The 14323-nt window shown below is 53.0% G+C and overlaps 2 protein-coding genes across 2 annotated transcripts in view; one reads left to right on the top strand and one right to left on the bottom strand.

Moving 5' to 3' along the window:
- Positions 1-3088: 3088 nt before the first annotated feature.
- MYOG (myogenin) lies at positions 3089-6196 on the top strand. The gene is made up of 3 exons (XM_015884883.2): positions 3089-3645; positions 5235-5316; positions 5609-6196. Exons 1-3 carry the CDS (start codon positions 3166-3168, stop codon positions 5728-5730), a joined length of 684 nt encoding a protein of 227 aa, XP_015740369.1. The 5' UTR covers positions 3089-3165; the 3' UTR covers positions 5731-6196.
- A 416-nt stretch (positions 6197-6612) lies between these two features.
- PPFIA4 (PTPRF interacting protein alpha 4) overlaps positions 6613-14323 on the bottom strand; it is a 40858-nt gene continuing 33147 nt past the window's right edge. The window contains exons 20-31 of the mRNA XM_015885067.2: positions 14011-14104; positions 13693-13774; positions 12987-13187; positions 12340-12402; positions 11243-11269; positions 10710-10885; positions 10236-10333; positions 9430-9605; positions 9155-9223; positions 8344-8521; positions 8037-8128; positions 6613-7636 (exon numbers count right to left, since the gene is read on the bottom strand). Of these exons, the coding sequence (XP_015740553.1) occupies positions 8070-8128; positions 8344-8521; positions 9155-9223; positions 9430-9605; positions 10236-10333; positions 10710-10885; positions 11243-11269; positions 12340-12402; positions 12987-13187; positions 13693-13774; positions 14011-14104 (1223 nt within the window). The 3' untranslated portion in view covers positions 6613-7636; positions 8037-8069. The remainder of the gene's footprint in view (positions 7637-8036; positions 8129-8343; positions 8522-9154; positions 9224-9429; positions 9606-10235; positions 10334-10709; positions 10886-11242; positions 11270-12339; positions 12403-12986; positions 13188-13692; positions 13775-14010; positions 14105-14323) is intronic.

Raw genomic sequence — 14323 nt, 5'->3', positions numbered from 1 at the left:
CCTTTGTGTGGGGGGGTCCAGTGGGTGTTGTGGGCATCTTGAGGGTGAGCACCCCTCCACTTGTAGTTTGGGGGTGGGGATGGAAAGGGTTCTGTCCAGGCTCTGGGGCCATGAAGTGGGGTGGGGGTGGAGGGGGGAATGGGGAGGCATTGTGGTGGTGGTGGGGCCAAGTGTTGCTTGGTGAGTGCAGAGGGTGAGAGCACCCAGTGTGGTCCTTGAAATGGGAATCAGCAACTGGGCAGCTGGGTTGGTCCCCAGGTGTGATCCAAGGAACTGGGGGCACCTGGTGTGGACGAGGGCCAACATGCTCCAGGGTTCTTCAACCTGGAATAACTGATTACCAAACCACGGCCATTCTCCAGCTGGGCTTTGTACTCTGAGGGTCATTGTTATCCCTGATTCCCTGCTGGAGAAACTGAGGCACAGAAGCTACAATGATTAGAGGGAGCTGAATGTACTGAGCTCTGTGGAGATCCCATCACCTCCCAGCCCATCGGTGAGCCCAAAATGGGGGAGCTGACACAGAAGAGTGAGGGAATGCTGCTCCCACCCCAGCTGGGGACAGCCACCAGGACACCATCCCCTATTGCTCCCTACGGACCAGACATGTGAGCAGTCCCAAATCCCCATCAGACTGAGACTTGGCCCAGCAAAGCCACCAGCTTGCAGTGCTGGGGCTGAAGGGGCAGGCAATGCTGTGGCCCCACTATGGCCGAGCAGCTGTCGCCATCCCAAATCTCTGCTGAGAAGGCACGTCGGAAATCCCGGGTGTTGGAGGAGAGGTCTGCTCTGCATTCCTCATCCAGGAGCAGGGAGCAAGCCAAGCATCTCCCCGCCGCCTGCAGCTGCTCCCAAATATGTTATGACTTGTCACTGCCGCAGGAAGGGATGTCGGCGAGCCTGGAAAGCAAGAGGGGATGTGGGGCAGCCAGGAATGGGGGTTGGTGCTGTTGGATGTGGCCTTTTGGAGGGAGTGGTGCAGAATGGGCCCTGCTGGATGCATCCCGGAGCCCATCAGTGAGATGGTGCCAGGGTAGGATGTGTCTGCACCACCTGGCTCACTTCACCATCCCCTAAAGCCAACCTATTCTCCAGCTTTTTCCACCAGAAAGGACCCCACTACCAGTGCTCTATGCACCGAGCTCACACACTTCACCATAACCCCAACAAAACCACCACAGAGGGTGATGGTGTGAGAAGCCATCAGCCCTCAGCCACTACCTCTCCCAGGGCTGAACCCACTGTGATTTTCTCAATGGAGATCAGTATTTTTAGCTCCCGGTGCTGTCGGGGTGAGCCGTCCCCACGAGGCCGGGGCCCCCCTCCTCTGCCTGCCAGGGAAGGTCACCCCGTGACGGATCGCAGCACGTTCTGCCTGGTGCACACAGCCTTGCTTTGTGTGCAGCCCAGCCGCCGCCATCCATCACGGGATAACCTGACAGCCGGCAGCACAGCCCTAAGCCCCCGCTGGCACTGAGCTACCTGGGGTGCAGCCTGCAGCTGCTCTGGGCACCTATGGCACTCAGGGGAAGGTGTCCTGCTTACCCATCCCATGGCTTTGTGCTGAGCGCAGGGTGAAGGGTACCCCTGGGGTGCTCAGGGTGATGGGAACCTTCGAGTGTTTGGGGTGATGGGGGCCCCTGGGAGTGCTTGGAGTGGTGGCAGCCCCTGGGGTGCTCAGGGTGATGGGAGCCTCAGAGTGATGGGAGAGATGGGGACCTCTGGGATGCTCAGGATGGTGGAGGCTCTGGGTGGTGTCTGGGATGGTCAGGGTGCTGGGACTCTTTGGGGTGCTTGTGGTGCTCGGGGTGATGGGAGCTCCTGGGACTGCTTGTGGGGCTGTTGTGAAGATGATGGCTGCTTACTCATCTGTGGGGGAGCGTGAACCTACTGGATGCACAAAGCCCACAGGGCCCTGGGGACCAATTTATCCCCTTCTCATGCTCCCTTACTGATCAGGAAAGCCCTGGTACTGCTGCAGAACACTGCCCATGTTTTATGAAGTGCTAAATGCTTGGCCACTCTGCTATATGGCCCTGCCACGTGCCCAAGGAGCTGTTGTTTCACCCCGGTGTCCTCACCCTCCAAACACACTCGAAATTAATAAAACCCACCCAGAGCTGGAGCAATGGCACTGGTTTCCATCACCAGGGCTGTGGCCACCAGCAAGTCCCACCAGCAGAACACAGATGGAAACCACTGGCTTGGGTTCTCCCCTCCTATCTGCTTTGTGTCTGCTCCTCATCACCATTTGCATGCTTTTCCTTGTGGCCCCAAAGGAATCCTTGTCTGAGCTGGCAGAGGGCTGGCCCCCAGTTGGAGAGCACCAGGAAGGGCCCCAAATGGCTCTAAATGAACCCAAAGTCAGGCAGGGTGCTGGTGGGTGGGTGGGTGTGGGGAATGTGCTTCCTCAGAGAGGGTGATTTGGGGAATAAAATCCCTGCAGGGTCAGCTCTACTCTTGTCTGACATTCTTTCCACTGACCGATCCCTCTGCTGGAATCTGGCCCAGAGCAGGAATAGGAGGAGGTGGGAGATGGTTTCTGACGTTCCCGGTGGAAAAAAGCCCTCAGGATTACAGACAAAGCCGGGGAGATGCGGTTGGAGTCTTGGGGAAGGGAGAAAACCCCATCCCATTGTGCTCACCAAAAGCCCATTGCCATGCCTCAGTTTCCCCACTGGGAAGGTGGGAGCCATCCCTCTCAGGGCTGTGTTTCTCTCCTGCCCCACAGCTCTGGGGGGAACACAGGAGGCACAGCACAGAAGTGAGGAGCTCCAAGCAGCACTGGGCTCTGCACCCCATTGCACAGCTGCCCCTACTCCGACCACTTCACCCCATAACTGAAGGGACCAGATGACACAGGAATGCAGTTTGGGGCTGGCAACCCCAGTGCCACCCACGGGCTCAAACAAAGCCCCTGTTGGGGCAGCCAGGGCAGCTCCCACCCTACCATCTCCCCCCCCTCCCTCCCCAAGCTGTGCAGTCCTCGTGGCCGCAGCCGGACAAGTTTTGATGCGAGGCAGCAGCTTATGGTGGGCTCAGGTTTCCTTTAAGTTTTCTATATTTATCTCTGTGATTTAATGCCAGCGCTGGGGTTTAAATGGCACCGAGCAGTTGGCGCAGGGAAACGGAGCAGCCGTCCCTGAGCTGTGCACACGTCCTCCCATGGAGCTCTTTGAGACCAACCCTTACTTTTTCCCGGAGCAGAGGTTTTATGATGGGGAAAACTTCCTGGGCTCCCGCTTGCAGGGATACGAGGCAGCCACGTTTCCCGAGCGGCCCGAGGTGTCCCTGTGCCCTGAAAGCAGAGGGGCTTTGGAGGAGAAGGACTCGACGTTGCCTGATCACTGCCCTGGGCAATGCTTGCCATGGGCTTGCAAGATCTGCAAGCGCAAAACCGTGTCCATTGACAGACGTCGGGCGGCCACACTGAGGGAGAAGAGGAGGCTGAAGAAGGTGAACGAAGCCTTCGAGGCTCTGAAACGCAGCACTCTGCTCAACCCCAACCAGAGGCTGCCCAAGGTGGAGATCCTACGCAGCGCCATTCAGTACATAGAGCGCCTGCAGAGCCTGCTCAGCAGCCTCAACCAGCAGGAGCGCGAGCAGAGGGAGCTGCGCTACCGCCCCACTGCACCACAACCTGCTGTGAGTGTGGGGATGGGTGTGGATGGGGGGTGGGAGCTGGTGGTGATGGAGGAATGGGGTGGTGATGCTCAGTTTGCTGTCCCTATGAGTGGGTGTTGGTGGGTAATGGGCTGATGGCCATTGCGTTGAGCACAGTGGGTTGGTGGGGGGTGGGAAGGCTTAAGTCATAGAAACAATTGTAGAACTATGGGATCATTGAGTTGTGGAATGTGGTCATAGAACTATGGAATCATGGGGCAATAGAGTCATGGAATTATGGGGTCAAGGAATCATACAGTCCTAAAATCATAGGACCATAGAATAATGGAATCATAGAGCCATGGAATCATGGGGTCACAGAACCATGGAATCATGGGGTCATAGAATCATGGAATCGTGGGGTCACAGAGACATGGAATCATTGGGTCAAGGAATCATACAGTCCTAAAATAATGGGACCATAGGACATGGAATCATAGAACCATGGAATCATGTGGTCATGGAATCATAGAATCATTGAGTCATGGAATGATAGAACCATGGATTCATGGAACCATATGATGGTTGGATTGGATCTCAAAGATCCTCCAGTTCCAATCCCTGTCTGTGGGCCACAAAGCGGGGTAAAATATGGCAATGAAAAGTAGTGTAGTGAAAAATATAGCACAGTACAATGCATTGCAATACAGTACAACACAATATGGTACAATACAGTAAGAAAACAATGTAACAACAGCTATGTAATGTAATGTAACATAAAGCAATGTAAAGTAATACAATGCTCTAGGCCTGACCCCCTGGTGCATGAGGACTTGTCCTAGTGGGGACCAGCACTGGTTTCTCAGTCCAATGGCACCAAACTGGGATCCAGGCAAGAATCCTTGAGGCAGTGGCATCCTGCCCTCAGCACACAGGGTGTGGTTGGGCTCCATCCACCCCATCAAGAGATTCTGGAGGCTTAAGTACATTTTTGGGGGATATTTTTGTCTGCCATCTGGTTGCTGGGGGATGATGGTTTGCAACTCCTGGCTGCTGAGGCTTTGTATGTGGGAATGTGGAGCTGTGGATGCAGTTATGGGTGATATAGGTGTAGATGAGAGATGTAAATGATATATAGATATAGGTGATATATAGACTGCAGATGCATGGGTATGAATAGAGACTGTATAGATTACAGATATAAATGATATAGATATGTACATATAGATGACATTGAGATGAATGGCATATAGATACAGATACCAGATATCTACATATTGATACTGACATCAGTGGACTTTGTAAAAGGGGAGAAAGGGGTGACTTGCAAAGATTCATCCTCTTTCAGACCTTGGCACTTTGATACTGTCTGGCTGCCCCTCCAGCAGAGCTTTGCATCCTGAGTGCAAGCAGGTGGCCATGCACCCAGAGCACCAAAATGGGTTTTCCAGAACTCATGGAGATTAATGATGCACCTGGCACTGGTGGATCCCTAGGATCCCAAATGTCACCATCTGCTCTGGGTCTGTGACCACATATTGGTGCTGTACTGCCAGGGATGGCAGTGCTGGGGGCAGGCAGTGGGATTTGGCTGGTGGAGGTGGGCTCGTGCAGCACTTTGGTCCTTGCAGGCACCCAGCGAGTGTGGCTCTGGCAGCTCATCCTGTAGCCCTGAGTGGAGCACCCAGCTGGAGTTTGGCACCAACCCCACAGGTAAGGAACTCCCCTTCCTCAGCCCTCCATCCCAGGGACACCACAGTGCTGGGGCTGAGCATCCCTGAACCAAAACCCACAGCCAGGGGACAGGAGGAGCCTTGTCCTCCCCCTACCCCAGTGTTGGGTGACCCCTCCAGCACTGCCTGAGTGCACTCAGACTTCTCCCATTGTCCGATGTGCTGGAAGCAGCCATCAGGACGGGATCTGGGAGCAGATCCCCATGTCAGTGTTGTCACACAGGGTGGTGTCATGGGGCCACCATCCCATTGCCCTGCCTCTTCTCTCTCAGATCATCTCCTGAGTGATGATGCAGCAGAGGACCGCAACCTCCACTCGCTCTCCTCCATTGTGGAGAGCATCGCTGTGGAGGACGTGGCCGTGACGTTCCCAGAGGAAAGGGTCCAAAACTGAGCTGGCACAAATCCCTGCAGCTCTCCAAGCTGGAAATGGGGTGGGATTGAGATGCTGGAAGGATCCAGCTGCTGGAAATCATAATTACCCCTCCAACACTGTGGACTGCAGCACTGAAACGGCCCAAATCCTTTCCCACTCCTCTCCAAACGCTCCCACCGGTGGAAAGAAGAAAAGGGGAGAAGTGTGATGGTGGTGGCTGGTGGCGGCCTCAGGTCCCCCAGGCCGGGGGCTTTCCTTCCTTGGGGGCCAACACGTGTGCCACAGCCAATGTGGCTGTTTCCAAGTTGCTCTTCGACCAAGGTCTCTCTCCGGCGGGCTGCTTTCGCCGGCTTTCCTACTGACCGCTGTGTGCAGTTGCTATTTGTTTGTGTTTTCTTTTTTTTTTTAATTATTATTTTTGCTAACTTATTTTGACTTTTTTTGTTGTTGTTTTTTTTAATAAAGGCATTCTTGTTTGAATTGCTCAAGGTTTCCTTTACTGCTCTTTCACATTGTGCAAATCTCTCCTAACTCTTTGCTTGGGTTGGTTGTTTTTTCCCCCATATCAGAAAATCCAAGGTCTTTGGATGGACATCAGTGGAGGTCTCATGCTTAAATCAGCCCTGCAGAGACCACTCAACTCACTGGTTCACATCTGGGGCTCAGCCCTGTGCCCCGAAAGCACTTGGGGCATCAGGTGATGCTAATTCTGTTCTCCAAAGTTCGATTCTATTTCTAATTTGGGCTCTAGAAAGAAGGCTCAAGCCAGTATTGCTTTAAAATCCTGTTTATTGGAACATACATACATCCTTTCCTGACCCGATCCAGGGTTTGGAGTCCATGCAGTACCAATAACATGACGAAAGAAGTAGGGCATCGATAGAAAGGGTTCACCGACTCTTCAAATTAAAAAAATATTTAATACTGTATTAGGCAAATAATACACCGAAAAGACATTGTGACTGTATAGCCTCTCAGATATTGCACTTCCAGACAGCACATGATAAGTATAGGTCATTCCAGCCATCAATAAATATCACATCAGAAATAGGGGCCACACAAGGCAAACGTGGCATGAGGAGATGAAGAGATCCTACCCTATGGGGGAGAAATGGGAAGGAGTGGGAGCCTCCTGGATCACCCCTGCCCATAGCCTGGAGGCAGGAGGGGAGAGCATCTCCTCTGCACCTGTAGGGAAGGGACGGGTGGTCCCGGAGCACTGGGTGTCCCTGCTGTGTCCCTCTGGTCCCCAAGGTCAGGCCTGACAGCATCCCAGACAGCAGTAAGCCAGATGGGGCAGTCCAACCCTTCCCCACTTTGGGGCACACCAAAGTGCCACCCAAGAATGCTCCTTGCACCCACAGCAGCGGCTCCCCACTCCACCCTGTGCAGTGTCCATCCTGGCACTGGCCTCAGCCCCTCCATTCCACCCAGTATGGCAGCTCCTTGGCCATCTCCCCGTGTCAGGGTTTTCACGCAGAGCTGAGCCTGAACACTCCTTGGCGTTGAGTCCTACGTGCAGTGGCATCCCTGATGCCCGGGACTCCTGTGAGCTGGTGTGACAGTCTATGGCATATTGGCAACGTGAACCAGGCAGGAGAAAGGTTTCCAAATATTGCAGCCCACTTCTGGGGCATCTCCGCTTCTCTGATATAGGCTGCACGTCCACCAGGGATGGAGCTGGCACCTGGTGAGCACATCCAGAGCCTGGCTGGTGTGAGGTGGGGTAGAACAGCCACAGGCAGGAGGCACGGGGAGCCAGGGACAGCGGTGGGTGCACAAGCAGAAAGGAGAGCAGCCTTTTCTGTCCATGGCAGTAGCACTGTGACATCTGTTGGTTCAGGCCGAGAAACAGGCACAGGCTGAGCTCTGGCCTTGTCCTGAAAGGCAGCTGGCACTTGGCCGAATGGATAGTGGGGATGTGCTGAGAAACAAGGTGGGAAAGGCTCCATGAGGACTATGGTTCACCTCCACCTGAGGACCACCATGCTGATAAACCCACAGCTCCTGGCACTGGGAGCCATGCCCTGAGGGACAGCAGTGTCCCAGGAGAACCTCCCACCCTCACTCCAATGGACCCCTCATTTAGGTTGGTATCCTGGGGACCTCAGGGACTAGACAACTCATATGTACCACCCAGACCAGTGCCTGGGATGCTGAGCCTGCGAACCTCAGCAAAAAGCAGGCTGTTCTCCAACTGCAGCCCAACAGTGAGGCAAACCTTGGTGACAGCAGGCACTCTGCCTGGGTCACACCAGCACAGGATGCTGGTCCTGCTGCTCTCCTCTTGGTTCCCACCCAACTCTGGTCCTCCTTGCACATACCCAGGGCTGGGCTGGCTCCCATCACACTGATCCTCAGCACGAGTACGTCCGGACTGTGGAGGTCTCCAGCCGTGGTGACCCAGAGGCACCAACTGGAAGAGAAACAAAGAGCAGAGCATGGAATTAGTGACTTCCCCAATTAATCCTCAGCTTCCCACCAACACATTTATCCGGCAGCAGTTGTGTATTGAATCCACATGAGTCAAAGTGAGAGGCTTTGTACCTTTGGGGATGCAGCAAAAGGTTTAGGACAGTGGCATAGGGTTACCTGGTCCAGAAGGGACCCTGCTGGGAAGGGTTGGCCTACCTTCTGGGGGCATTTTCTTGGCAGGGGCAGATGGAGGTGGCAATGGCACCAGGCTGGTGACGCGGAAGCCAGCAGGCAGCGTCTCAGCTGAGCCACTGAGCATGTTGATGCTGTGAACATCTCGTGGGCGAAAGCGCTTTCTCCAGGACGGGGTCCGACGGAAGGTTTTGTCATCACCCTGAGATAGAAGAGCAGGTTGTGAACCCAGCAGCAAGGACAGCAGGACCTCCCACCCCTGTGAGATATCCTCACTGCTTTCATCTAACTGTGCAGGTGCCCCAGTAAAAACCCAAAGGGAAGCATCTAACTGTGTACTTATCTGGAAGCACCTACTTGTCTTCATGCTCTAAAGAGAGCTCTGACCAGCTCTGCTATCATATCTCATGCAAGAAAGCTGTATGTAGGACAGATCTAGATAAATTCCCTCCTTCAGTGACTCAATGTGAACAGCTTTCTGACTGCATAACAGGGTATCTCCAACCCACGCTTTACCAGCTGCTAACATGTCATGAACAGAACATCTGTGCCTCTAAAAAGCTACAAAAAAATAGCTGGCAAGAAAAGCTGGGTGATTCCTCCTCAAATTCAACCTGTTAAGCACTAGAAGAGATGCACAGGATTCTACCTCACTTGCTTCCATAGACTGTTTTGAATTTTAAATGATTTAGTTTTAATTTATTCCACTGCTCGTGCAACTGCTACTTGTCTCCGCAGGACAAGTGGGGAGAGAGAAGTAGTTCTGTTCTTCCCATTTCTTGAACAAGAACAGGTACCCAGCACAATTCGAGTATGGGAGAGTCTTCGTACTCACATCGTCCAACCTTCGATCTGTGCCCAATGCAAGCAGATTGTTGAACTCCCTCTCCAACACTTGTCGAGCCTGAAAATAACATCAAATGAATGTTCTCCATCTATGGGAGCAGCTCCAAGCACAGCTCCCCAACCCAGCCCTGAGAACGATGGAGAAAAAGCCCATTGACCATCAGAGTGCTCTGCTTTGAAAGGCAGAGTTGAGTTGGTGGGAGTCGCAATGCAGCTATGTCCCAGCCATCCTCCTCCAAAATCTCCCATGGAAGCTCTCCTTACCTGTGTGTTCTGCGTGGGGATTTGCAGCACGAGAGCCAGACTGTTGTGGTCAAAGTTTTCATCAAGGGCCAGGAGTGCCCCGTGCACCCCGCTCTCAACGAGGTTGTTGGCGTACTCGCGGAGCCCGATGGACTGGATCCAATGAATGACCTGGTCATTGGTCCACACCAACACGTCTGCAAAAGAACAAGAGCATGTTACAAGGAAGCCCAGACAGTGCTCTTGGTTGTGCAGTAGGCTGGGATGTGCTGGAGTCCTGCCACACAGCCCCAGGCTGAGTCTCCTTCCTGGGCCAGCAGCAGTGACGTGTAGCTAAGTGCCAGGAATGGCTCACTTCAAGTTACCAAACTAAATGCAGAAATGACAGGCAGAAAACAACTGTGAAAATTAATCCTAAGAGCCCTGGATCGATGATGTAATTAGGGGCATTATCAATAATGAGTTGTAATCTAAGCACAGGAAATGTCAGGATAGCCAACAAGGAAGGAGAGATTGATAAGCTGGGGGGTGTCCTAAGCATCTGAAAGGAGCAGGAGGAGACGCTGATCTGATGCTGGGACAAGGCCCTTCATGTCTTGACACCCTCCCTCCTTACTTATGCTTGACTGGGGTGAGATTAAAGGTACTTGGAACAATTAGCAGGGGAAATACTGCAGAGAGAACAGCCCTACAGGCATGAGCATTGCTCAGAAATACTGATTTTCATTTAGCAAGTGCTGTGTTATGAATATGAGAGAGACCATTACTGGGCATTTCTTTGAAGGTTTCTTGTCGGCTTTTCCACGATGGTGGATGTAGCTGCTGACCTTTGATTTCGTGCTGAGTCTCTTCTCGCCTCCTGTCAAGCTCTTTGCGGTCGTAGTTGAGCCTCTTCAGGCACATAATGCCATACTGTAGGCTGGTGCTGCAAGGACATAAGACATCACCCAACCTTCAGGAGGGCAGACACTTTGGAGGGACCCTGCAGAGGGACCCACTTTCCTACTAACTCTCCATGTGCCCAAAGGATGTTTTGGTGTAGGACTGAGTCATCATAGATGAATTTCAAAGGGATGATCTTAGCCAGAAGATGGAGAATGAACATCCCTCCCTTTTGTGGGAGTCCCCATGTCCATCAGTTTTATCCTGTTCTAAGAGCAGGCTGTCCCAAGTTTGGCCCAGATGAGCCACCCTCCAGCACTGAGGCTGGCCAAGACAGAGGAGAATCCCTCAAAATCCCCCATCCCCTGATCCACATGCAGGTACTGCACCTCAAGGACCTCCCAAAGGGGAGGACTCACCGATGGAAACTGTCCACCATCTTCAAGTGCACTCTGAGGTCTTTCTTGGTGAGGTGGTCCAGCATCCGTGCATCAACAAGACACTCCATGAAGTAACTGCGATACTGAGGGAGGCCCAGGCTGGGCAGCCACTCGTTCCCAATCCACTCATGGTTCATGTCCCCATAGGCCAGTGTCTGTGAAAGCAAATAGAGAAGCTAGGAAAAAAACAGGGCTCAGAAGACCTGCAGAAAGCCCCAGGAGATCAGTGACAGCTCAGTGCTGCAGCATGGTGGTCCACTGTCCTGAGAACTACATGTGGACTGGGGTGTTCAACCCTATTTTGGGCTGGAGGAGCTGGGGGGAATGGTCCTGTTGGCCATGACCCATGTTATGCTCATAGAGAAAGCACTGTGTGCAGGCTCAACTCCAAGCAGGACTCATCATGTGCTGATGCCCCATGCTTATTCCTTGGGTGCCCCGTCGTGTCCAGCTCTCCCTCCCACATCCACCCCACGTACCATTCAATGAATGAGACACAGTGGAGACCTCACCTGTGCCCAGCTGCCTTCCTCTGTGTCCTAAGCGTGACACATGCAGCATGTCAATAGAAAGGACAGGTAAAGTCAGTACACGGCAGCACTTCACAGTGACAGCTTATGCCACGTGTGCCAAGCATGGGACCCCTCAGCATGGTGTGACTATGATGGGCTTGTGGGGCTCAGCCTTGTTAGCAGGGTGCTGGGGATATCCCAGCCCTGCAAGGACTCAGGATTCATGACATCTCTGTCAAGCAAGGATGTTGGATGGGGCTTTTTTAACAGGTCTTTGGCATTAGCTGGCACAGACACTAGAGCTTAGACATCCATCATGGGAAATATGGGCAGCTCTTGGGTCACCTCAATCTGCCAATTTTGCAGCTTGTTATCACGGGCTGGTTTCTCTCAGCCTCACAAAACCTACAAGGGAAAGTGTGGCATTCCAGCTGTAACTCTGAACTCCCTGTCCCCAAAAGATCCCATTGCCAATAACAAACCTCTGTGCCACCCAGACAGCAGGCATGAGCTTCAGTAAAATGCCAAATTAATTCACACTGCCAACCCAAACTGCTGCCCCAGCTCTGAGACACAGACAGAAGGTCATTAAGCTGCTGAGAGGGGAGCGTGGTTACATCCCTCCAAAGAACCCAGAGCTCTTGGGAGCATGGCTACATCTCTCTGAGGAACCTCAACGTATCAACCAGCGGTAGGGACAGCAGGGGCAATATTTGGGCATGCTAATGCCAATGGGAAAGTGACTTCTCTGGGTGTTGGCTGACCAATGTGGATCTCAGTCTCATGCATCTATCTGAGATCACTCTTGTATTTTTCTTTCCTGTTTAACTCATAGCTGGCACTAGAAACCCAGCAACATCCACGGGGGCTTGACAAAGGAAAATGCATCTGATGTTTTTTTTTTAAGCCAGCTTTAGAAATCGTTGGGATATTAAAGACTGAAAGATGGTTTCTAAACAGGTGCATGGTGCTGGCCAAGAGCTGACACATGAGACACAGCAAAGATCCCCTTCCCTCCCGGGGTTTACTGCCTTAATGCACGCCTGGAGCTCAGCTCGGTAACTGATCCGCCATGGCGGCAGGGCAGCCAGCCTCACCGTCTTGGTGGACGTCGCCATGTTCTCCATCTCCTCGTGGGTCACCCAGACATTTCCAGAGGACTGGAGGAGAAAAGGGCAGAGAGGATAAAGTGAGCTGCTGTAGAACCAGGGCTCACAGCTACAGTGGACACAAGCCCGGCTCAGGGTGAAGGAGGATCAGAGCATCCTCACATGTGGAGCAGAGCCAGGGGGCACACAGCAGCATCCCTGCAGTTTGGGATGGTGACATCTGGGTTGTCCATAGAGCCATAGAGAGTGCAGCAAGATCTAGTGGCATTCTGTCTGCCTTTATACTTTGGTTTTATGTTCACAGAGCCTGCAGGCTTGCCTATGACAGCTGTGACCCCAGACAGGGCCATGTGAGGGCATGCCTGGGGCTGTTCCTTTTGCTGACTGTATTTCTACAGACATGTCTTGGCTTACTGGGGCACCATTAACCCCTTGGGGGCTTTAGAGACCAGCACAAGCTACAATCCCACTATCAGCCCCATGTATTATCCAGGGCAAGTGGGAGATCTGTGTTAAACACTGGCAAGTTCTTGCTGCACTTCCCTGCAATACTGGGACTCTCTGGGGGCTGATGAGCCACTGTGGTCCTACAGTGCCAGGGGATGGGGAAAACAGCTGTGGGATGGAGTGCTTACTGTCCGTGAGGTGGGTGGTGCTGATGGGCTCGTGAGTGAAACCATCTCCTGGATGGCCAGTCGCAGCTTTAGGCGATGCAGCGCGTTGCTGATGCCAATCTCCCTCTGGATCTCGGTGTCAGACAGGGCTGACATGATGGCTCCACTCTTCACGTTGGCTCGGCAAGCAGCAACGTACCAGGCTGGCATCCCTACCCAGAGCTGTTGAGACAGGGCAAAGTTGGGTATCCACCCAGGGAGGGTAGAGGACATCCAGTCTGAAGCTCCATATCAAGGCTGCATACCCAGGTTGGGATCCATTTTTGTTTGGACCTTGCATAGATTGCCTGTGGACACAGCAGCTTCTCTATATCTCATGGGTAGAGCATAGGGAATGCACATCCACTGAGCCTTTCAACTCAAGAGCTTGAAGAAACCCCAAAGGACAGCCTTGTAGACATGAGAGAGATATGGGGAATTGCTCTGCTCCCCCAGCTCCACTCAATTGGATCTACAGATGCTCCTTTGCCACCTCCCTTCTCAACAGGAGAGCACAGAAAACATCTCCATGTCTTGGGAAAGGGTTTGGAGTTGCTGAGCGTGGGTTGTTTTGCAACCACCACCCACATGCATGGAGCAAAATGGGACTGCAGGGTTCTGTACCCCTGCCAGGTGAACACACTGCAGACTGTGTGTGGGGACAATGTGTGGGCACACTCTGCCTCACCTCCAGCCAGGAGACAACAGTGGGACCATCCCAATGAGCAAAGGGCAATCCCTTCCTCCGAGCTTCTTCCAGAAGTTCATGCCTGGAGCAAAAAGAAGCAGAAGAGTGATTTACTGGGAGCCTGAGGGGAAGAAAGTAACTAGCAAAAGAGAAGAGACTATCAGAAGCAAAAACCAGCTGGAAACAAAGCAATAAAGGAGCTAACAAGGCTCAAGAGGAGATGAAGACAAGAAGTCTTCTCAGCAATTCCTAGCCCTGTGTCACAGCTTAGCAGCCAGAGCCATTTTCTTGCTGTGGCAGAGAATGAGGTTCACTTACTTCTTCCGTAGGCGCCGATCCTTTTCAGCCTGAGCACCCAGCTTGCCGAGTCCCAGAGGGTCCTGAATGCCCACCTCTGTGTCGGTCAGCAACACTGTTGGGTAAGCAAGATACTCCCAGGTCAGCACGTTGTCCCCCATGGCACTGCATGGATCCTTGCACCGAAGTTATGGGCATGCACAATCACAGTACAGGAGGCAATGGTCTCCATTTCCAACCCACCCCCAGAGCACCACTTGTCACACTGGAACCCACAGGGATCCCTGCCTGCCAGCCTTCCCATTTCAAGGTGCTCAACACTGATGGAATAAAG

Source organism: Coturnix japonica, chromosome 26, assembly GCF_001577835.2.
Source record: "Coturnix japonica isolate 7356 chromosome 26, Coturnix japonica 2.1, whole genome shotgun sequence".
Taxonomy (NCBI): domain Eukaryota; kingdom Metazoa; phylum Chordata; class Aves; order Galliformes; family Phasianidae; genus Coturnix; species Coturnix japonica.
This window is presented reverse-complemented; position numbering and strand designations above follow the sequence as displayed.